Source organism: Malaclemys terrapin, chromosome 11, assembly GCF_027887155.1.
Source record: "Malaclemys terrapin pileata isolate rMalTer1 chromosome 11, rMalTer1.hap1, whole genome shotgun sequence".
Lineage (NCBI taxonomy): Eukaryota > Metazoa > Chordata > Testudines > Emydidae > Malaclemys > Malaclemys terrapin.
In genome coordinates, this window is record NC_071515.1 from 5,506,998 (window position 1) to 5,529,993 (window position 22,996).

General features: G+C 43.0%; 1 protein-coding gene across 2 annotated transcripts in view; it reads left to right on the forward strand.

The window, feature by feature from the left end:
- The window catches only part of IQCA1 (IQ motif containing with AAA domain 1), a 160,385-nt gene that overhangs the window by 15,917 nt on the left and 121,472 nt on the right, over window positions 1-22,996 (forward strand). For both annotated transcript variants that reach the window (XM_054043911.1, XM_054043912.1), the window contains exons 2-5: window positions 6,555-6,882; window positions 13,720-13,839; window positions 16,145-16,336; window positions 17,049-17,120. In XM_054043911.1, the coding sequence (XP_053899886.1) occupies window positions 6,555-6,882; window positions 13,720-13,839; window positions 16,145-16,336; window positions 17,049-17,120 (712 nt within the window). The remainder of the gene's footprint in view (window positions 1-6,554; window positions 6,883-13,719; window positions 13,840-16,144; window positions 16,337-17,048; window positions 17,121-22,996) is intronic.

Here is a 22,996-nt window from a genome sequence, read left to right on the forward strand (position 1 = left end):
GGTGCCGGTGACAGCAACAAGGGCTAGGTTCAATGTATCTAAGGTAAATTGATATATGGCTCGAACCCCACCCAGAGCAGTACTCTTGTTTCTGGCTCTGGGAAATAAAAATAAAGCTTCCCTTGTCACGCTTACAGGAAGTTTTTTTTCCCCCACTCACAAGCGCTCGAAAGTCATTCAGAAATATGGAACACAAGGAATTTTTAATTTGGGGAGAAAGATGAACACAACCAAAAGAAACATGAAACAAAACAATGATATATATTTATATATGAGAAACTGAACAACCCAAATTAATACACCAAGAGTTTGGTCATCTCCCAGTCCAGCTTATGGAGCTCCAGAACCCTGTACCACCACAAACTCCACCCACCAAAAACCCCACTCACAGGTTGAGTTAGTCTCAGTGGTAACCAAAGGCTATCCAAGGGCGGCTCTCCTCTGCTTGTCAGCTGTAGACCTCAGAGAACTATTCTGCCAGATCTGATGCCAATGAGCAGCAACCTAGTCCAGTCCAGTGCTTTCATGTCTGCCTCCACCAGCTGAGTGGGCTGGCACACTGTGAAGTCAGCTCACTATTGCCACCACTGGTCTGGTTAGAACTTTCTGTGGAACCAACTCTACTCCACTGCTGCCAATGAGGTCTTTGAACAGAGCCAGGTCTACTTCTTTATCATTACTGATACAGACACATCTCTCTATAGAGTTTTTCACTGAGGTTAGGGAATCACCACATGGGGAGCATAGAGCAGAACTGGACCCTAAGATAAAATCCCTATTCTCTAGATCAGAGTTCTTCAAGACAAAACTTCCTATTTCTTTTTTGAGGCCAAGCTTTGTTATCCAACCAAAGGCTGTTTCTTATTCAGTCAGGGTGATTCCTCACCCCTGGCATATCTTGCACAGTTCTATGTCATTTCATGAGCACTGTACTGGCAACAACCTATTATCACCTTTACGCATGAAAACAAACATTTCCAACCAAAAGAACAAAAACTCAATAGGTGGAATTATGGGTAAACAATATTACAATTCAGGTAAATGAAGTTAGCCAGAGCTGGATTTTCCACTTCTCCCCAACAGAGGGAGCAGAGAACTCCATCCCTCTAGGTTTTCTAGCCAGGGTGCTTGCTTTAGTTTTTGGATGAAGTAAAACTGTACTTTCAGCTTTAGATACAAATCTCCTCAGAATTCTGAGGGAGTCAGGTCTGGTTTTTTAGTTGCCACTTCTCCTTACCTTACAGATTTAAACCGTGTTATTTATGTGTATTATAGTAAATCAGAGGCCCCATCCACATAGTGAGAGGTAGCCTCTGCCCTGAAGAAAACACAGTGTAAATAGACAAGACAGATAAAAACAGTATTATTAACCCCATTTTGCATATTGGGAATTGAAGCACAGGGAGCTTAAGTAACTTGACCAATGTCACACAGAAAGTCTATGACAGAGCCAGGAATTGATGCATATCCCGAGTCCCAGCCCATGGTCTTAACCACAAAACTATACATTCTGTCATCTGAGGTCCTTTCTCACATTATTTTCCTACCTTACTAGCTGTCATGCATCAGCATTTGATAGACTAGGGATGAACATAGAATCATAGAATCGTAGAATCATAGAATATCAGAGTTGGAAGGGACCTCAAGAGGTCATCTAGTCCAACCCCCTGCTCAAAGCAGGACCAATTGCCAGCTAAATCATCCCAGCCAGGGCTTTGTCAAGCCGGGCCTTAAAAACCTCCAAGGAAGGAGACTCCACCACCTCCCTAGGTAACGCATTCCAGTGTTTCACCACCCTCCTAGTGAAATAGTTTTTCCTGATATCCAACCTGGACCTCCCCCACTGCAACTTGAGACCATTGCTCCTTGTTCTGTCATCTGCCACCACTGAGAACAGCCGAGCTCCATCCTCTTTGGAACCCCCCTTCAGGTAGTTGAAGGCTGCTATCAAATCCCCCCTCATTCTTCTCTTCTGGAGACTAAACAATCCCAGTTCCCTCAGCCTCTCCTCATAAGTCATGTGCTCCAGACCCCTAATCATTTTTGTTGCCCTCCGCTGGACTCTTTCCAATTTTTCCACATCCTTCTTGTAGTGTGGGGCCCAAAACTGGACACAGTATTCCAGATGAGGCCTCACCAATGTCGAATAAAGGGGAACGATCACGTCCCTCGATCTGCTGGCAATGCCCCTACTTATAAAGCCCAAAATGCCGTTAGCCTTCTTGGCAACAAGAGCACACTGTTGACTTATATCCAGCTTCTCGTCCACTGTGACCCCTAGGTCCTTTTCTGCAGAACTGCTACCTAGCCATTCGGTCCCTAGTCTGTAGTAGTGCATGGGATTCTTCCGTCCTAAGTGCAGGACTCTGCACTTGTCCTTGTTGAACCTCATCAGGTTTTTTTCGGCCCAATCTTCTAATTTGTCTAGGTCCCTCTGTATCCGATCCCTACCCTCTAGTGTATCTACCACGCCTCCTAGTTTAGTGTCATCTGCAAACTTGCTGAGAGTGCAGTCCACACCATCCTCCAGATCATTAATAAAGATATTAAACAAAACCGGCCCCAGGACCGACCCTTGGGGCACTCCGCTTGAAACCGGCTGCCAACTAGACATGGAGCCATTGATCACTACCCGTTGAGCCCGACGATCTAGCCAGCTTTCTATCCACCTTACAGTCCATTCATCCAGCCCATACTTCTTTAACTTGGCGGCAAGAATACTGTGGGAGACCGTATCAAAAGCTTTGCTAAAGTCAAGGAATAACACATCCACTGCTTTCCCCTCATCCACAGAGCCAGTTATCTCATCATAGAAGGCAATTAGGTTAGTCAGGCACGACTTCCCCTTCGTGAATCCATGCTGACTGTTCCTGATCACTTTCCTCTCCTCTAAATGTTTCATAATTGATTCCTTGAAGACCTGCTCCATGATTTTTCCAGGGACTGAGGTGAGGCTGACTGGCCTATAGTACCCCGGATCCTCCTTCTTCCCTTTTTTAAAGATGGGCACTACATTAGCCTTTTTCCAGTCATCTGGGACCTCCTCCGATCGCCATGAGTTTTCAAAAATAATGGCTAATGGCTCTGCAATCTCACCCGCCAACTCCTTTAGCACCCTCGGATGCAGCGCATCCGGCCCCATGGACTTGTGCACGTCCAGTTTTTCTAAATAGTCCCGAACCACTTCTTTCTCCACAGAGGGTTGGTCACCTTCTCCCCATGCTGTACTGCCCAGTGCAGCAGTCTGGGAGCTGACCTTGTTCGTGAAGACAGAGGCAAAAAAATCATTGAGTACATTAGCTTTTTCCACATTCTCGGTCACTACCGTAGGTTGCCTCCCTCATTCAGTAAGGGGCCCACACTTTCCTTGATTTTCTTCTTGTTGCTAACATACCTGAAGAAACCCTTCTTGTTACTCTTAACATCTCTTGCTAACTGCAACTCCAAGTGTGATTTGGCCTTCCTGATTTCACTCCTGCACGCCTGAGCAATATTTTTATACTCCTCCCTGGTCATTTGTCCAATCTTCCACTTCTTGTAAGCTTCTTTTTTGCGTTTAAGATCAGCAAGGATTTCACTGTTTAGCCAAGCTGGTCGCCTGCCATATTTACTATTCTTTCTACACATCGGGATGGTTTGTTCCTGTAACCTCAATAAGGATTCTTTAAAATACAGCCAGTGAAAGCAGAGTTCCAACCCTTTGTACATGGCACTTCCTTTCTTAGTTCAGGATTTCCAGCATGGCTGTGAGACTGAGTGCTCTTTTTAAAATACGTCTTTAACCATTCCTATGTTCCAATTTCCATCTTACAGTAGCATGTTCCAATATACTCTATGTTGCCACTGTAAAAAAAAACCACAACAACTAGTGCTGATATAGCACTTTCATCAGTAGATCCCAAAGCACTTTTCAAAGGGAAGTGAGTATCATTATGCCCATTTTACAGATAGAGAAAGTGACGCATGGTGAGGTGAAGTAACTTACCCAAGGTCAACGAGTAGGCCAGTGGCAGAGCTGGGACTAGACCTCACACACTTATCTTCTAGGCCACACTACCTTCCTTTCAGAGTAACAGCCGTGTTAGTCTGTATCCGCAAAAAGAAGAACAGGAGTACTTGTGGCACCTTAGAGACTAACAAATTTATTAGAGCATAAGCTTTCGTGGACTACAGCCCACTTCTTCGGATGCATATAGAATGGAACATATAATGAGGAGATATATATACACACATACAGAGAGCATAAACAGGTGGGAGTTGTCTTACCAACTCTGAGAGGCCAATTAATTAAGAGAAAAAAAACTTTTGAAGTGATAATCAAGCTAGCCCAGTACAGACAGTGTGATAAGAAGTGTGAGAGTACTTACAAGGGGAGATAGAGTCAACGTTTGTAATGGCTCAGCCATTCCCAGTCCTTATTCAAACCGGAGTTGATTGTGTCTAGTTTGCATATCAATTCTAGCTCTGCAGTCTCTCTTTGGAGTCTGTTTTTGAAGTTTTTCTGTTGTAATATAGCCACCCGCAGGTCTGTCACTGAATGACCAGACAGGTTAAAGTGTTCTCCCACTGGTTTTTGAGTATTTTGATTCCTGATGTCAGATTTGTGTCCATTAATTCTTTTGCGTAGAGACTGTCCGGTTTGGCCAATGTACATTGCAGAGGGGCATTGCTGGCACATGATGGCATATATCACATTGGTAGATGTGCAGGTGAACGAGCCCCTGATGGTATGGCTGATGTGATTAGGTCCTATGATGATGTCACTTGAATAGATATGTGGACAGAGTTGGCATCGGGGTTTGTTACAAGGATAGGTTCCTGGGTTAGTGGTTTTGTTCAGTGATGTGTGGTTGCTGGTGAGTATTTGCTTTAGGTTGGGGGGTTGTCTGTAAGCGAGGACAGGTCTGTCTCCCAAGATCTGTGAGAGTAAAGGATCATCTTTCAGGATAGGTTGTAGATCTCTGATGATGCGCTGGAGAGGTTTTAGTTGGGGGCTGAAGGTGACAGCTAGTGGTGTTCTGTTATTTTCTTTGTTGGGCCTGTCTTGTAGGAGGTGACTTCTGGGTACTCGTCTGGCTCTGTCAATCTGTTTTTTCACTTCAGCAGGTGGGTATTGTAGTTTTAAGAATGCTTGATAGAGATCTTGTAGGTGCTTGTCTCTATCCGAGGGATTGGAGCAAATGCGGTTATATCTTAGAGCTTGGCTGTAGACAATGGATCGTGTGGTGTGTCCTGGATGGAAGCTGGAGGCATGTAGGTAAGTGTAGCGGTCAGTAGGTTTCCGGTATAGGGTGGTATTGATGTGACCATCGCTTATTAGCACAGTAGTGTCCAGGAAATGGACCGCTTGTGTGGATTGATCTAGGCTGAGGTTGATGGTGGGATGGAAATTATTAAAATCATGGTGAAATTCCTCAAGGGCTTCTTTTCCATGGGTCCAGATGATGAAGATGTCATCAATGTAGCGCAAGTAGAGTAGGGGCGTTAGGGGACGAGAGCTAAGGAAGCGTTGTTCTAAGTCAGCCATAAAAATGTTGGCATATTGTGGGGCCATGCGGGTACCCATAGCAGTGCTCCACCCTCGGTACCTTCCTCAGCTCCCCTGGCAGCCTGGTCCCTCCCTCTCCAAAGGCTAGAGAGAGTGTGTGGGCTCCTAGCCCACTGCCCTCCTATAAGGGCCAGCTGAGGCTGCTTCCCCACTCAGCCTGGGGACTGCTTGCTCCCAGCCACTGCCCTCTCCTGGGCTGTTTTAAGCCCTTTAAGGCCGGAGCAGGTGACCACCCCGCTACACCCCCACAATCATTGCTGTTGCAGCTAGCCTGGAAAGGCTGGATTGTAAGAGAAGCCTGCTGTTATTGTCACAGCCTGTGGAAATACCGGCAATTCCTTGCAGAACCGACAATTTCCAAGATGCAGGTGATATAAATTCCATGTTCTCATATTGCCAATGAAAAAAAACATCACCACCATTGTAACCTTTAAACTCCTTTTTGATGCTACTGCAGCCCAGTTCCTGACAGGAGAATAAAAAGGGGAGCCTAACATTTTATTTTTTTAAATTGCAACCACTGGACATCGAATCATGCAATAAGGGTTGTGACGCCTGACGTACATGCCTTAGGTTCTGATCCCGCATTGACTTCAGTGGGGTTTCACATAGACACAAGGGTCTGCCTATGCAGAGCTCATTGCTAGATGGGGGCTGTCGTTACAACTGTATTTTGTGACGAACTCCAACAATTTCTAACTTTTTTATGTTATTAAAGCATAATTTTAAAACTCCTATTTCTAAACCCGCTTTACCAGTAGAGACAATAAAAAAGAGCTATGGTTTAATTAAGTAATGCTGATAAAATACATAAACTCTGCTTTAAAATACATTTTAGCTAAGTTTTTAAAATCTTTTGGGAATTAAAATGCACATCAGTGCTTGCATTTGTGAGATATCCACACCTCTGGAGTCTTGGAGCCACTCAGTAACTGTGCATGCAATTGTGTGCTAATCAATGCTTATATCTGCTGCAGCTAAGATATTCTTTTCTCCTTTCAATTAGCACTTATAATAAGATGTGGGCAGAAGCCCAAGAAGCCCTCAACGGTCTGCTCCAGAGGGAGACAGAAGATAAGTCCCTAAAGCCACAGAAGGATCGCACAACAGTGTTCCAGACTTTAGCCACCTTCTACATCAAATATGTGCAAATTTTCTGTAACTTGGAGACTGTCTACGACCAGATCGTTCACCCACAAAAACGGTTAGTGATTCGGCAAGTGCTGGAGGGAGTGATGGGCCGTATCCTGGAGCTGAAGAATGAAATGGTGGAGCTGGAGAACTCAGAGTTTCATTACTTTGATGATATCCTGCAAGATCTTAAGCTGTCCCCTGTAGGTATACTTTTATCATAAGCAAGTTAGGAGTATAGTCTATATAGTCTATAGTCTAATGTAAATCTGTTGACGTCAATGAATCTGTGCTGATTTACTCCATCTGAGGATCTAGCCTAGGATTTACCAGAAAGTCAATACTATTTAACTGTACTGGGCTAAATTCTCTGTTGGTGTAAATTGGCAGAGCACCATTTATTTCAATGAAACTGCCCCAATTTACACCAGCAGAGAACTTGGCCTACTCTATGCTCACTAGTTTACTGCAGAGTCACTATTTATGGTATTTCTGTTAAAAATAACGACACAGAATATATTCGTTCTACAGTGAGCCTTTCACATGGGAGCAAGCTTTTAAAAAGGAATCTGCTTGATCAATGTTATATTTCAGTATGTCTGTAATACTACCAAAGATGTATAGTTTTTAATAAAGGTGATCTCCTTTATGGCTGACTTGTGCTACTTGGTCCTAAAGTGAACTCATGCTAGAATAAATCAACTTCTATGTTAATAATGGTAACATTGCAAATCGACCCTGATTTTACTGTAGGATCACATCGGATGGTCCACTCAGGACCAAGCCACAGCCAATATCAGACTTCAGTTTGATTTGCCTTTTGCTTCAAGGTGAATCTGTTTGATCTCATGGCTCTCTCAGAGGTTACAAATAACACTAGATGGGGAATAGACTGGTCCTGTGGTTAGTTCTCCAAAGTGCCACCTGAGAAACTTTAGTCTGCTCTCTCATTGCAAGACAGGAAGGGGCTGGGACCACATTCAATGTCTAGGGGAAAGGATTGCCTTGTAATAACCCTTCTATCCAATTTAAAAGCAGTTGTCTGAAGGACAACCCAACGAAACCTCAACCCCAGTAAATACAGTAGAACCTCAGAGTTCTGGACACCTCGGGAATGGAGGTTGTCCGTAACTCTGAAATGTTCGTAACTCTGAACAAAGCGCAGTTCAGGCTCCAGATCTAGCAGGATTCAGCAACACCTGAGCTCCCTACTCAGCCCCAGCATGAATTAAGCATGTTCCTCTCTAGGCAGGGGTGTGTGGGGTGAAAACAGCACGTCCCCCTCCCAGCTGGGCGGGGTAAAAACAACATGGCCCCCACCCGGCAAGGAGGAGAGGGGCAAAAGCTGCGCAGACCCCAGCGCTGCTCCTGTTCTTCAACCCAGATGTGCCTACCTTTAAGATGCAATACAGGCACAGTAGAGTACTTGCTTTTTTGTTTTGTTTTGTGTCTCTGCTGCTGCCTGATTGGTTACTTCCGGTTTCACATGGCGTCTGTCAGTCCATAACTCTGGGGCTCGTATCTTTGAGGTTCTACTGTATGGCCATAATATGGATCCTTGAAGGCTGAAGGTATTAAAAAACGGATGAGAAATAATGGCGATTTGACTGATATTTCCTTTTGTTTCTGACAACTCTACCTGTTGTCAAAGTTGGGTACTGTAGGTAACAGCTTCTCTAATGGAAAAGTAAACAAAGTTATTGTTTAAATGATTATTATTTTCTGGATCCTGGTTCTAATGTGAAAGAAATTGCCAAGTGGTATCTTAATATATTATAGCATTAGTTCTTTAGTTTTTAGATATGAAACATGTTGCGGCTTTTAACCGATTTTGCCATATAAATATGTATAGTACAGTGATTGCCACTTATTTCAATCAACCATCTTTCTGCTACTTTATTCATAGCAGACAACTATTTTGACCACCAGAATACATATTGGAGAATATAAAAGCATCATTCAGAACCTGATAACTTGACATGTGTTAGATTTTTTTTTAAACCACAATTATGAACATTACGGTATTTTGATGATTTATAGATAAATCAACCAAGAGAGAAAAGTTGATGAGTTTGAAATGTAACATTTTTAACATCAGGTGTTAAAAAAATGAAGATGAATTCTCGTCCCTCTGCCCCACCTTGGGACTAACAAGACATGGTGTCACTGCTGAGTAAGATAGCATTGAGACGCTTGGGGAGGGTGGTTTGGAACTGTTCTCAACAGTTGATGATAACGTAGACTTGATTATTGATATTGGTGCTATTTTGGTGGGCATCAAATGCCTTTTCACCTTGCTGCTTGTGCACCATACTCTTGCCCATATCTGAAGTGATAGCCAGGGTTCTGTAGAAACAAAAGCAACAGTCCGTTTGCTTGAGCGAATATTTTAGCCATTTCTTTAATAAAATCTTTGTTAATAGCACCATTGTGTTCCAGGTCTATCAGGAGTCCAAAACAGAGACTACTGTCAATGTGTTTTCATGTTTGCGGTGACACAGTAGTCATGTTTAGTCCCAGAACATTAGAGAGACAATGTGGAAGCGGTAACATCTTTTATTGGACCAACTTCAAGCTTTCAAGCTTACACAGAGCTCTTCTTCAGTTCTGTGTAAGCTCGAAAGTCTGTCTCTGCACCAAAACTAGTTGGTCAAATAAAAGATATTACCTTGCCCACCTGGTCTTTCTAATGTCTTTTCATTAATTTGTACTTGCCATTAAGGAGTGCTAGTGATAGCTTACTCTTGGAAGAATTGCCTCTATTCATAAGCAAGGTTCTAACAATCAATTGTGCTACTCAGTAGTGCCTTGGCTTCTACTAACTTATAGAACTTTTGGGGGTTCTTCTTTCTCTGCATATCTCTCAAAGATGCCCTCTTCTTTCACTTCTCTGCATCAGGGAGTAATCCTGTAAGAAAACAAGCAATGGAAATGTGAGACAGTTGTAATTTTTATCATCGAATCATAGAATCATAGAATATCAGGGTTGGAAGGGACCTCAGGAGGTCATCTAGTCCAACCCCCTGCTCAAAGCAGGACCAATCCACAACTAAATCATCCCAGCCAGGGCTTTGTCAAGCCTGACCTTAAAAACCTCTAAGGAAGGAGATTCCACCACCTCCCTAGGTAACCCATTCCAGTGTTTCACCGCCCTCCTAGTGAAATAGTTTTTCCTAATATCCAACCTAAACCTCCCCCACTGCAACTTGAGACCGTTACTCCTTGTTCTGTCGTCTGGTACCACTGAGAACAGTCTAGATCCATCCTCTTTGGAACCCCCTTTCAGGTAGTTGAAAGCAGCTATCAAATCCCCTCTCATTCTTCTCTTCTGCAGACTAAACAATCCCAGTTCCCTCAGCCTCTCCTCATAAGTCATGTGCTCCAGCCCCCTAATCATTTTTGTTGCCTTCTGCTGGACTCTTTCCAATTTTTCCACATCCTTATTGGAGCGTGGGGCCCAAAACTGGACACAGTACTCCAGATGAGGCCTCACCAATGTCAAATAGAGGGGAATGATCACGTCCCTCGATCTGCTGGCAATGCCCCTACTTATACAGCCCAAATTGCCATTAGCCTTCTTGGCAACAAGGGCACACTGTCAACTCATATCCAGCTTCTCGTCCACTGTAACCCCTAGGTCCTTTTCTGCAGAACTGCTGCCTAGCCATTCAGTCCCTAGTCTGTAGCAGTGAATGGGATTCTTCCATCTTAAGTGCAGGACTCTGAACTTGTCCTTGATGAACCTCATCAAATTTCTTTTGGCCCAATCCTCTAATTTGTCTAGGTCCCTCTGTATCCTATCCCTACCCTCCAGCATATCTACCATTCCTCCCAGTTTAGTGTCATCTGCAAACTTGCTGAGAGTGCAGTCCACGCCATCCTCCAGATCATTAATGAAGACACTGAACAAAACCAGCCCCAGGACCGACCCTTGGGGCACTCTGCTTGATACCGACTGCCAAATAGACATGGAGCCATTGATCACTACCCGTTGAGCCCGATGATCTAGCCAGCTTTCTATCCACCTTACAGTCCATTCATCCAGCCCATACTTCTTTAACTTGCCGGCAAGAATACTGTGGGAGACTGTATCAAAATTTTTGCTAAAGTCAAGGAATAACACATCCACTGCTTTCTCCTCATCCACAGAGCCAGTTATCTCACCATAGAAGGCAATTAGGTTAGTCAGGCATGACTTGCCCTTGGTGAATCCATGCTGACTGTTCCTGATCACTTTCCTTTCCTCTAAGTGCTTCAGAATTGATTCCTTGAGGACCTGCTCCATGATTTTTCCAGGGACTGAGGTGAGGCTGACTGGCCTGTAGTTCCCCAGAACCTCCTTCTTCTCTTTTTTAAAGATGGGCACTACATTAGCCTTTTTCCAGTCATCCAGGACTTCCCCCAATCGCCATGAGTTTTCAAAGATAATGGCCAATAGCTCCGTAATCACATCCACCAACCCCTTTAGCACCCTCGGATGCAATGCATCCAGCCCCATGGACTGGTGCTCGTCCAGCTTTTCTAAATAGTCCTGAACCACTTCTTTCTCCACAAAGGGCTGGTCACCTTCTCCCCATGCTGTGCTGCCCAGTGCAGCAGTCTGGGAGCTGACCTTCTTCGTGAAGACAGAGGCAAAAAAAGCATTCAGTACATTAGCTTTTTCCACATCCTCTGTCATTAGGTTGCCTCCCCCATTCTGTAAGGGGCCCACACTTTCCTTGACTTTCTTCTTGTTACTAACATACCTGAAGAAACTCTTCTTGTTACTCTTAACATCTCTTGCTAGCTGCAACTCCAAATGTGATTTGGCCTTCCTGATTTCACTCCTGCATGCCTGAGCAATATTTTTATACTCCTCCCTGGTCATTTGTCCAATCTTCTACTTCTTGTAAGATTCTTTTTTGTGTTTAAGATCAGCAAGGATTTCACTGTTAAGCCAAGCTGGTCGCCTGCCATATTTACTATTCTTTCTTCACATCGGGATGGTTTGTTCCTGCAACCTCAATAAGGATTCTTTAATATTCGACATTGGTGAGGCCTCATCTGGAATACTGTGTCCAGTTTTGGGCCCCACACTACAAGAAGGATGTGGAAAAATTGGAAAGAGTCCAGCGGAGGGCAACAAAAATGATTAGGGGTCTGGAGCACATGACTTATGAGGAGAGGCTGAGGGAACTGGGATTGTTTAGTCTCCAGAAGAGAAGAATGAGGGGGGATTTGATAGCAGCCTTCAACTACCTGAAGGGGAGTTCCAAAGAGGATGGAGCTCGGCTGTTCTCAGTGGTGGCAGATGACAGAACAAGGAGCAATGGTCTCAAGTTGCGGTGGGGGAGGTCCAGGTTGGATATCAGGAAAAACTATTTCACTAGGAGGGTGGTGAAACACTGGAATGCGTTACCTAGGGAGGTGGTGGAGTCTCCTTCCTTGGAGGTTTTTAAGGCCCGGCTTGACAAAGCCCTGGCTGGGATGATTTAGCTGGGAATTGGTCCTGCTTTGAGCAGGGGGTTGGACTAGATGACCTCTTGAGGTCCCTTCCAACTCTGATATTCTATGATTCTATGATTCTATACAGCCAGCTCTCCTGGACTCCTTTCCCCCTCATGTTATTCTCCCAGGGGATCCTGCCCATCAGTTCACTGAGGGAGTCAAAGTCTGCTTTTCTGAAGTCCAGGGTCCGTATTCTGCTGCTCTCCTTTCTTCCTTGTGTCAGGATCCTGAACTCGACCATCTCATGCTCACATACTCATCTTATGATACAAGTGAGTGAAGGCAGACTCATGGGTAGACATTTCCAATCATTCTTGATTCTGAGAGGTGATTAGATACCACAGGGATAGGCACCTTAGAAATACTGAAGAGGCTAGATAACTAATCTAGTCTTAATTCCTTGTAATAATAACAATGCAATACAGCTGATTTGTTTTCCAAGATGTTGATTAAATAATGTGGGAGGATCATACTAATGAGTTTATTAAATTCAGAGGAAGTCACTGTCTGTACATTTTTATATACCAGCACACTCTGAAATGTTCAAAATAGTTGCTAATTTTTTTATTTGTAATTGTACAATTTTAAAAAAATGCTGTGGAAATCTGTATGAAACCAGGTGGGGATGATTCAGAAATTGGATTGATTTGTTGTTGTTGACTTAGACCTTGAGTAATTACAAAGTAATAGCACAGCAGCTGTTACATAGGTCAAGTCACACAACACTCCTGGAAATTCAAGAATCTTTAGGCCAACTTAATTAGTCTGTAAAGGAAAGGTAGGGTGACCAGATGACAGAGGTCAAATATCGGGACGTGGGGGGGGGGGGAAGAGGGTGGGCAGAGAAAAAAAAACAAGCAGGTGGCGGAGCAAAACAAAACAACAACAAAAACTGCCGGAGCACAGGAAAAACTGAGAAATCACCGGCAGTTCCACGCCGCCCCCCTCCCCTCCCCTGCTTGCCTCTGCTCTGTCTCCACCTCCCCCCTCGGGGAGGGAGGGGGGCAGCACGCAGAGCCCCCCCACCCCCCCGCCAGAGGGACCTGCCAGGGGGCCAGGTGAGTCCCAGGCAGTGCTAGCCTTACCTGGAGCGGCTCCCAGGAAGCATCCAGCATCCAGCAGGCAGGTCCCATCCCTCTGACTCCTAAGGTCGCGCAGGTCGGGTCGGGTCGAGGGGGGCGGGGGCAGGGGCGGGGGGGCTCGCTGCTGGTGCCTACAAGCCCCGCCCCTGCAGCACACTCTGTGCGTGCCTGGGGAGTGGGGCTGCAGCACTCTGCAGGCTCCTGCCGGCCGGTGGGCGAGCGCCAGGAGTTCAGCTGTGCTGCCCCAGGCCCAGGAAGAAGAGGTGAGCGGTGCCGGCAGCACCGGCTTGTGTCCTCCACAAGTGCGTCCCGACCAATGTAAGGTCGGGACGCGGGACAAGTCCCATAAAATCTGGACTGTCCCCATAAAATCGGGACGTCTGGTCACCCTAAGGAAAGGTGTTAAGGTAATAAGCAACATGGTTTTAAATACAGCTCTAACAGTGTCCCATGAATATTTCTCTCCCCTAGGAACACATAGAAATCCCTATCCCAAGGTATTTTATTAAGGAGAAGCTGAAGGTGCTGAGAGAGAGGGAGAAAATTCTTGCTCAGATTTTAATTAATTCTGGATTGCAAGACATCAAACCGGTTAGTATACCATGGGTACCGTAATGATCCAGTCATCTGCCTACCCTTTTATCTTGTAACTGAACATGTTTTCAAACATATGAGTGAAGCAGATACATTTTCCCCATACCAATCTATAATGAAACATTGAAGTGAGAAATATTTTTGTCGTATATATTTAATCAAACTGCATTGACAGGTGAATCACAACTGGAAAGAGACATAATGTACATTTCAACCAGGAATGAATGTCTTCAATCTGAGCAATATTAACAATGGTAACTCTGCAAAATAATCTGGCTTCATTTTATGCCGTGAAAGTAATATAAGGGCAGCATTATGGCCCCAGTACAGCAAGGTACTTAAGCATGTGGCTAACTTTTATTGCACAAGTAGTCCCACTGATTTCAACTTAGGTACATGCTTAGGTACTGTGCTGAGTCAGGGTCCATAACAAGAACAGAAATCACAGTTAAGATTGCATAAGTATCATAGAATATCAGGGTTAGAAGGGACCTCGGGAGGTCATCTAGTCCAACCCCCTGCTCAAAGTATTAGCATTCTAACCTCCCATTTTCAGTTGTTGATAACATTCTGAAAAATTCCTGTGATCTTTTCTGTACAGCAATGCAGCTGCAATAGCTAGGAGAAGAAAACTGAAATTTGGCATCGAGATAATCCTTAGAGAGGAGAAGTGTCTTTGAACAGTCTGCTGAAAACTGTTTTTGAGCTGATGAAGTTAAGACTCTTTGGCTCTGCTGTATATGTGCAGTACTCTTTAGAAGCTTTCCTCCCCTCTAAACTACTTACGTGCACAAATGTACATGCATGTCTGGCTAACTTAGATTCATAGACTTTATGGCCATAAGAGATCACTATGATAATGTAATCTGACTTCCTACAATACCCAGGCCATAGAATTTCACCCTGCGGTGGAGGAAATTATTCTTCCTTACTAGGTACGTGAGACTATCAACACCAATAATTTGTGGTTGAACTAATCTGGATCGTGAAAATAAGGAGTTGAGCAAAGGCTCCTGTGCATTTCATAATGAGCTAACAAAAATGTTCATATGCAGAGCCTTAGTCTCAATCCCTGCACATCTTAAAGTGTGTTTCCCTACCCATGCTCTGCCCACCTCCCTCACCAGGAGTGACCTATTAAGGATGAATCTGCCCAGTGTGGAGCCAGATTACATGGCAGTGAGGACTTTCCACATTTGTACTCTAGTGTAACTGTAGGGCAGATCTCTCTTGACATGCTACCACCATGTGAGGCATGTAAAGCTGAATAAATAATCTGTTTTATTAACACAGTTTGTATATGTGCTCCGTGCTCTACTTCCAGTTAATTCTGTCTCCTGATTTCCTATGCTCAACTACTACCACTGAGGTTGCACTTCGATATGCATCATAGTGAACCATATACATTCAGGAAATTCTACCTGTCTACTAACAGGATTCCATATTCCCATATGCATGTAACAAAAAACTGTTACATAGCATGCATTAAAAATTCAGTAGTTCAGCAGGGGACTTTTATGGATATCATTCTTGTGTATTCATAGATTGTGTATTTTTCCTTGTAGGAAGCAACAGAGGGTCCTGTGACACCTTTAAGACTTTCCTTGTAGGGAAAACCAAGTTTAAAATTTAGTACAGTGAGCTCAACTCAATATTTGTATACAGAACTGTATCCAATTGAGGGTGTCAATAATAGGAGAGGGAAAAAATTCTGCCTTTCCGGCAGGTGAACTCTAGACCTCATGGGCATATCCAGAAGCCCTTATCTCCAGAATTTAGGAGAAAAATAAGAGGAAGCTAGAGAGGTCTATTAGTTTAATCGAATTTAGCCATACTGATATTTAGGCTTATTTCTCAAACAAAATAAAAGTTATAAGTTCTTTGTTACATAAACTACAGTAAGAACGATTCTTACTTTTTACCCCTATGTCATCAGGAACTCCTTGCCCCCTCAAAATCCAACCTTACCAAAGGGTATGATGGTTATAGAAGTGGCATGTCTGGTTCACTTTCTCCTTAAAATGCTTTTCAGGTTAAAATTAAGATCCTGGTACAATTATCAAAATGCCAAACTGTCAAAACTAAAATTAGGTGGTCCTGAGGTATGGGTTTCACCCTCTCTGCGTTGGGGCTACTTTTGTCTTGGATGGATTCCACTAAGATATCATTAATTATTCAATTTTCCAACTAACATAGAGTTAACAAAAGACACATCTGAATTTTCAAAATGATTCAGGAAAATAACTCTTAGGATCTACGTGTTCTGATAACATTTATCTGTTTGTTTTTCGCTGTACCACAGAAGAAATACATAAAGCCCTTGCCTCTCGAAGAAGTCATTAGAGTAATCCAGATTTCGGAGAGGGCTCGTCAGGGTCGCCTAAGGGCTACGTTCATGAAGCAAATCTACCTGGAAGAAAAGAGAGAAAGACAAGCCAGACTTCAGGGAGTAAAAGGTCCGAATTTGGATGCTGCCGCACTTCGTATTCAAAAGGTGAGTCTTGTTTCTGTCAGAACAGTGCTGGAAGAATTGACAATGTGTTTTGTTCACAGCATCAACAGAAATGAACCTCATGATACAGAACATTCTGAATTGGCATTAGCCTAACTGTGTAGCTGGTTGGAACCCCATCACGTGGGCCATTCCAAACAAGATTGGACAAAGCACTAACACGAAACTGAAGGGAACAGTCCTGCCAGGGCAGTCCTCTGATTTCAGTGGCCCAACCTGTCCTCTCTGATCCACACCCCAAGATCCAAGTGTATCATTGGTGATTCATGTATTTGGGGAGTAAAACGTGCTGCTCTCTCTGGGGCAAAAGAGAGTTTGTCCCTAAATAGAAAGAAGCAACCTTGCAAAAACTGAGCCAGTGTAGTCAGTGTGGAATTGAGAGGCTAGCTAGGATCCACATAGCGAATACTCCGGTGTGTTGGCAGGATCGCAGAGCTCAGTGAGAGCAGGAATGGACCCTAGGTCTAAACAAGCTTTCAACAATTATGCTTTTAACATGTGTTGGGAGGAGAGGGAAGAGCAGACTTCAGAATTTGTTTAAAATAATACCACAGATGGCAACCTGTTCAGGAGTAATTGCTTCAATTGTATATTCTGTTTTTCCTTCCTCTATTTGTTTTTTCCTGTGCCTGCTGCAGTAAAGGAAGCAGTAACAAGGCCCATTTATCTCATTAGAGTCATGTTTACAATTCAGGTTTGGCGTGGATTTACCCAGTGGAAGAAAACAGTGAAAATGAGAGAAGAGGAAATGATATTTCTGGGGATGGTAAGTTTTGCTTCCCAAAGAATATAAAATGCAATCAAGATTGTATTCTGTTTTCCTTTGGATTTTTGTAATTTAACAATAGGGGAAAACAAGAAATTCATTTTCTAAAACTCTCCACATATTTTAAAGAGGTCTTTAAGACCAAAGAACTCAAATGAAATGACTGACGATGTGGCAGTAGGACAATCTCACTTCTGCTATAAACTCTTGTGATATACATTAGTGCCATATCTACTGCAGATGTGGAAACAGACAGACTTTGCTCCAGGATTTGGGGAATATGAGCCAGGCATGGCAGAGCAAGGTACTCACGTTAGTCGGTCTTCTGTTCATAATGCCTCAGGACTCAAGATGCTTTATTCCTGAAACAGAGTTGAACCTGTCAAGTCTTCTCCGCACACCATTTTGCAGGCCCACTCCCACTGTGTGTGTGTTTGGAGAAGGAAGTAAAAAGCTGCCAAAGAAATATATCCCCTAAGCCCACATGGGGGAGAAGTGGCAAAACAGCACCTCAGAGCACCTGGCATGGGGAGTCAAAAGAGGAAAATAGACATACACAGTGATCTTTTAGACCAGGAGTGGTGGAGAATAGAAGGAAAGCCTAGGGAAGTTTCCCCCTCTCCCATAATCAGGGAAAGTAAACCATCTCCTCCCTGCAGGAATAAGAAGGTATGTGTTTCCCCCAGCCTCTCCATGCCTCGGCTATCGAGCTTCTCCAAGCAGCTGGCAGCAGCAGCTTATTCTACACGAGTCTGGTCTGTGGGCAGATGGGAAGAGTCAGAGAAGGAGAGGGCAGGAAGGAAAGCCATTCCCTTCATTCCCCGGAAACTCAACAAAATTCCATATTGCAAATTTGATCTGTCCTTGGAAGCAGCAACTGGTGCTCAGTAGCCTATGCATCTTGTTGGTGCCGAATACAAGTGTGGAATAAATTATAGTGCTCCCAGCAGCTAGCTGGGAGAGGGGATAGACTCTCCCCATACCTTTCCAGCTGTCAGCCATTTTGTCCTGGCCCTCTCCACTCCGTAGTATTCATTTGATATGACATAGTATAGGTGCCACACCCTCCAGGTCCCCTTATCTACTGCAACACGGCGCTGTTGGTACTGTGTTCAAATAACAGCCTTTTACCATACTGCCCTTGCAGTAATATTCATTCTCATCATGTATTTGGTTAGATGTATGTATGGCTTTTGTATTCTAGAGCTATTAAAATAGCATTTTAAAAAATCAATAGTCCATTGTTGAAACATACCTTCTGCTTCCCCCAAAACATAGGTTGGACAATTTTCTTATCCAACAGTGAAATTATACTTAGCCAGGTCATTGCTTTATGAAAACTAATTCTACCTCCAACAACATACAGAAAAAGAGTGTTACTTAAGAATGTTCTTCAAAACCTAACCTACAGAAGGAAATCTGAATTGCCCTAAGCCAGTGGTTCTCAACCTTTTCCTCGCCCCCTCAACCTCCCCCACACACACACATGCTATAAAAACTCCATGCCCCAGCTGTGCCACAACTGCTTTTCTGCATATAAAAGCCAGGGCTGGCATTAAGGGGTAGCAAGCAGGGGAGGTGCCCGGGGCACACGCCATAGGGGGCATTGCGAAGCTAAGTTGCTCAGGCTTTGACTTCAGCCCCAGGTGGTGGGGCTTGGAGCCCCAGGCTGCAGTCCTGCACTGCGGGGCTTCAGCTTTCTGCCCTGGGCTCTAGCGAGTCTAATGCAGGCCATGCTTGGTGGACCCCCTGAAACCTGCTCATGGCCCCCCAAGGGGCCGCAGACCCCTGGTTGAAAACCAGTGCCCTAAGCCAGTGGTTCTCAATGAGGGGTACACAGAAGTCTTCCAGGGGGTACAGCAACTCATCTAGATATTTGCCTAATTTTACAACAGGCTACAGAAAAAGCACTAGCGAAATCAGTACCAACTAAAATTTCAAACAGACAACGACTTGTTTATACTGCTCTATATACTATACCCTGAAATGTAAGTACAATATTTATATTCCAATTCATTTATTTTATAATTATATGGGAAAATGAGAAAGTCCGCACTTTTGCAGTAATAGTGTGCTGTGACACTTTTGTATTTTTATGTCTGATTGTGTAAGCAAGTAGGTTCTAAGTGAGGTGTAAACTGCGAGGACTCTAGTCTCTAGAAGATGACGGAGGAATGGAGGTCACAGGTGTGATTGGGTATACAGCTGCATCCTCTTTTCACTGTGGCCTGCACACTGATAATGGATGTGAAGACAGCAAATGTATTGTACCCGATGGGAAAAACTATACATTCATGGGGAGAAGAAGGCTTAAAACCTAACGCAACATCCAGATTCTTCACTTTCTGACCGGTTTTTAGGAGCAATGGAATTGATGTTTGCAATTCTGCGCTCGGTAGAGCCATTATTTGACATCAAATATTTAATCGAGGGAGATGGTGGAAATGAAAACTGCTTTGTCTTCCAATGTTTTCATATTTCGGATTTGTGTTTTTCCTGCATTTTTAATGCCACATTCCCAGCTACGGCCCTCTAAAGGAAACAGGCATCAATTCACATTGATGAATCAGCAGAGCACTCCAAAGGTCAAGCCCCTTTGATGTATGATCATGTCAGCCCTCTAAAAAATGATCACAGGTCTTCATGGGTAAACATGCTGAATTTGCTTTTCTAATACTTTAAGACTTAGATAAATTAGAAGACATGGCCATCTATTATTTTAAGCCCATCACAAACGAGGCAGGACTTGTTCTGCAAGAAATATACATTCACTTTAAATTATTATTTTAAAATTATTTATAAAGCACTGTAATTTACATGGGGCTTTGCAGAAGGAGTTGAAAAACTTAAAATTATTAATGACAACTTTTGGGCCATTCAGTTATATGGACCTAACAAGAATATACACAAAGAAGATGGTCCAAGAGCCATCCTAACCGCCTCTGAACTAAAAGTGCTCATGCAATTTGCTGTCAGCGCTTATGTCTCCTTGCTGACAGAAATACTTTTTGTCCATTTGCTTGAGTTTGAGTCTATTTCTTATTTTACTTGATGACAGAGTAGAAGTCCGTGTTCCAGAGATTTTTCTTGGCTCTAGTACAAAGTCTTGTTGTTATTATTATTATTTATTAGAGCTTAATTACAGAAACAGCATGATTGCCTCAGCACATTTTTCTAAATCTCAGATAAATCACGATCTGAAAAACCTGCTTCATTTGTAAAAAGAAGCAGGCCTGACCAGGAACACATATATCTTTATAACTGTCTCCTGACTTGCTTCCTGGTCTTCCTCATATTCCTGCCATGGAGCTGTGTATTAGCAGCTCCACAGCTAATTCAGAGGTCAACGTTCCATTCTAAATTCTGTTTAACCCACTCTGACTTTGGCATGATAATCATGATAATTAGATTGTCTCGAAAATGTACATGCCGCATCCAGAAGTAACCTTTATTTTCTTCCGCCAGCCATTGTAAAGTTACAGGCCAGATTTTTTTAAAACCAGTAGCTAATTTCTCTTGTTTACCTGTAACTCAAGAACAGCTTAGTGTTAAGACTTCAGTCATCAGGGACCAGATTCATCAGTGTGCTGTGGTTGGTGTGTGTTGGTCCAGTGATCCAAAGCAGCCATAAACCTAGCTTAGCTGGCTGGCTAACCCGTGATTATAGCTGCTTTGTTTCACTAAAGTGGTGCAATGCAGCCGGAGCACAATGATGAACCTGGACTCAATTCTTTTGCTAACACAGGTGCACCTTCCATTGAAATCAATGGGAGCTGTGCTCAGAATAGAGCCAGATTCTGTGAGGTGCTACGTGCCTCTGAAAGTCAGCGAGAGTTGAGGGTATCCAACACATCTGTGAAGATTCTCATCTCCTAATAGGACTGGTCCTTAAGTGAGGATATATTGGGCTCCCCCTGTACTCAATAGTCTCAAGACACAGGCTAGCTTAGAGGAAAATCTGTTAACATAAAAAGTTATTAAAGATTATTTGCAAATTGACTTATTCTACACAAGTCTGGTCCATGGGAAGAGAGGAGGAGTCAGAGAAGGAGAGGGCAGGAAGGAAAGCCAAAGTACACACCCTGGAAACTCAACAACCTTCCATGCTGCAAATTTGATCTGTCTTTGGTAGCAGCAACTGGTGCTCGATAGCTTATGCATCTTGTCAGCAGAGAATATAAGTGTGGAGTAGCTGTATAGGCACCCAGGGACTATTTGAAACCAGGGTTGATGTGTGGATTTCACTATGGATTGCATGAGATGCACGGCTCAATCCTGCAGGGTGCTGGGCATGGCGGCCCCAATCTGGCAAAACTCTTCAACACATTTTTATCTTCAAGCACAAGGAGTCAGTTAAGCACTTCACATGCTGAAGTGATTTACAGGACTGAGGCCTTATTTGATGGACATGTACATATTTATATGTACTGTTGTGCTCTGCTAGGCAACTTTGACGTGTGCTTTTATACAATCATTTATGCTCCTATCCAAAGGGAGTCTACGGCACAATATATGCTAATACATAGCTTTTCCATATAGCTTTAGAGGATTTTTTCCTCTTTTCATGTGGATTTTCAAGTGAAAGACATTATGTGCTCTTCAGTAAATAACTATGTTCTCCCCTCCTTACCTCTTCTAAACATACCCTAATTTAGGCATGTTGGCTTGGGAAAGGGTTATATTTCTATGTGAGGAAACAGTCTGGAATTTCCAAACATTTTTTTACCCTTCGAATGCCTAATAAATATGTAACATTTCAGCCAGTCCAAAAAAAAAATCAGTATGCCCTGGAATAGCCTTCTGAGTAAACATTGGAGGCTGTAGCTAAATAAACAATTAGATTGAACATTGCAAACTCTATAAATAAGTAGAGCATAAAATAATTCTCCAGCTCCTGAAGTGGATAAACAGGATAGCTGAAGGGTGCCCAAAAGTCTGTTTTTATTAAACCTAAATCTAAAATGCTATTTTGGCTTGATTTATAGCCTACGTTATGTTTGGGAAGTCAGCACAAAGGGGGTTTTATATTATTTCCCCATAGGTATGTGTTTGCAAAATCTGAAGAGTGTTATCCTAGATTTAATGTGATTTTTTAATGTGTTTAGTGTCAAACTTGTAAGCTATTGGAAAACAACACAGAGTCATCTCCGTTATTTTCTGCTATTGCACCTTCTTTTTATGAAATTGTGCTAATATTTAAACAATTGGCTTTTACAATCAAAAACATGCATTATCATCTTTAGTAAAAGAAGTTTGGCGGCATGCCCAGGATTAATATCTGAAATAAATACAACCAGGACTGGAGAAGATAACATCATTATGAATAAAAATAAGGTTGTTTTTTTAAAATTCCACACCAAATGTAATGTTCCTTTTATCTTTTTAATAAGTACTGTGAGTTTCATAATGATATAAACGCAGCCATTTTCAATATTTTTCCTACCAAGACCTCCTACAACAAATAAATATCATTGTTTGAATGCATGTGACAATGACTTTAATTGGCAAAGCTATTGGAGTGGATCATATAGTGGGAAGCTTTAATGAATGTAATACATTTCGCTTTCTGATTCCGTTTTGTACCTAATTTGGGACTTCAGTCATACAAATTTATATGGTGCTTCAAGGCTACCGCTACTTGTATTGTGCTAAAATGGAAGATCTATGAACAAATGCTTAGTAAGATAAGACACTTGTTTAAAATCTATTCTCCATTCCTCCAAACAAAATATATTGAGAAATATAGAAAAACCCAAAATAACCAATGACACAGTATGCTTGTTAAAAGAATTTCCAGACAACCAAAGTTTAAAACTCAGTAAAATAAGGGACATGAGAAAAGAATAGACTTCTAGAGGGCCGAATCATGAACTCCT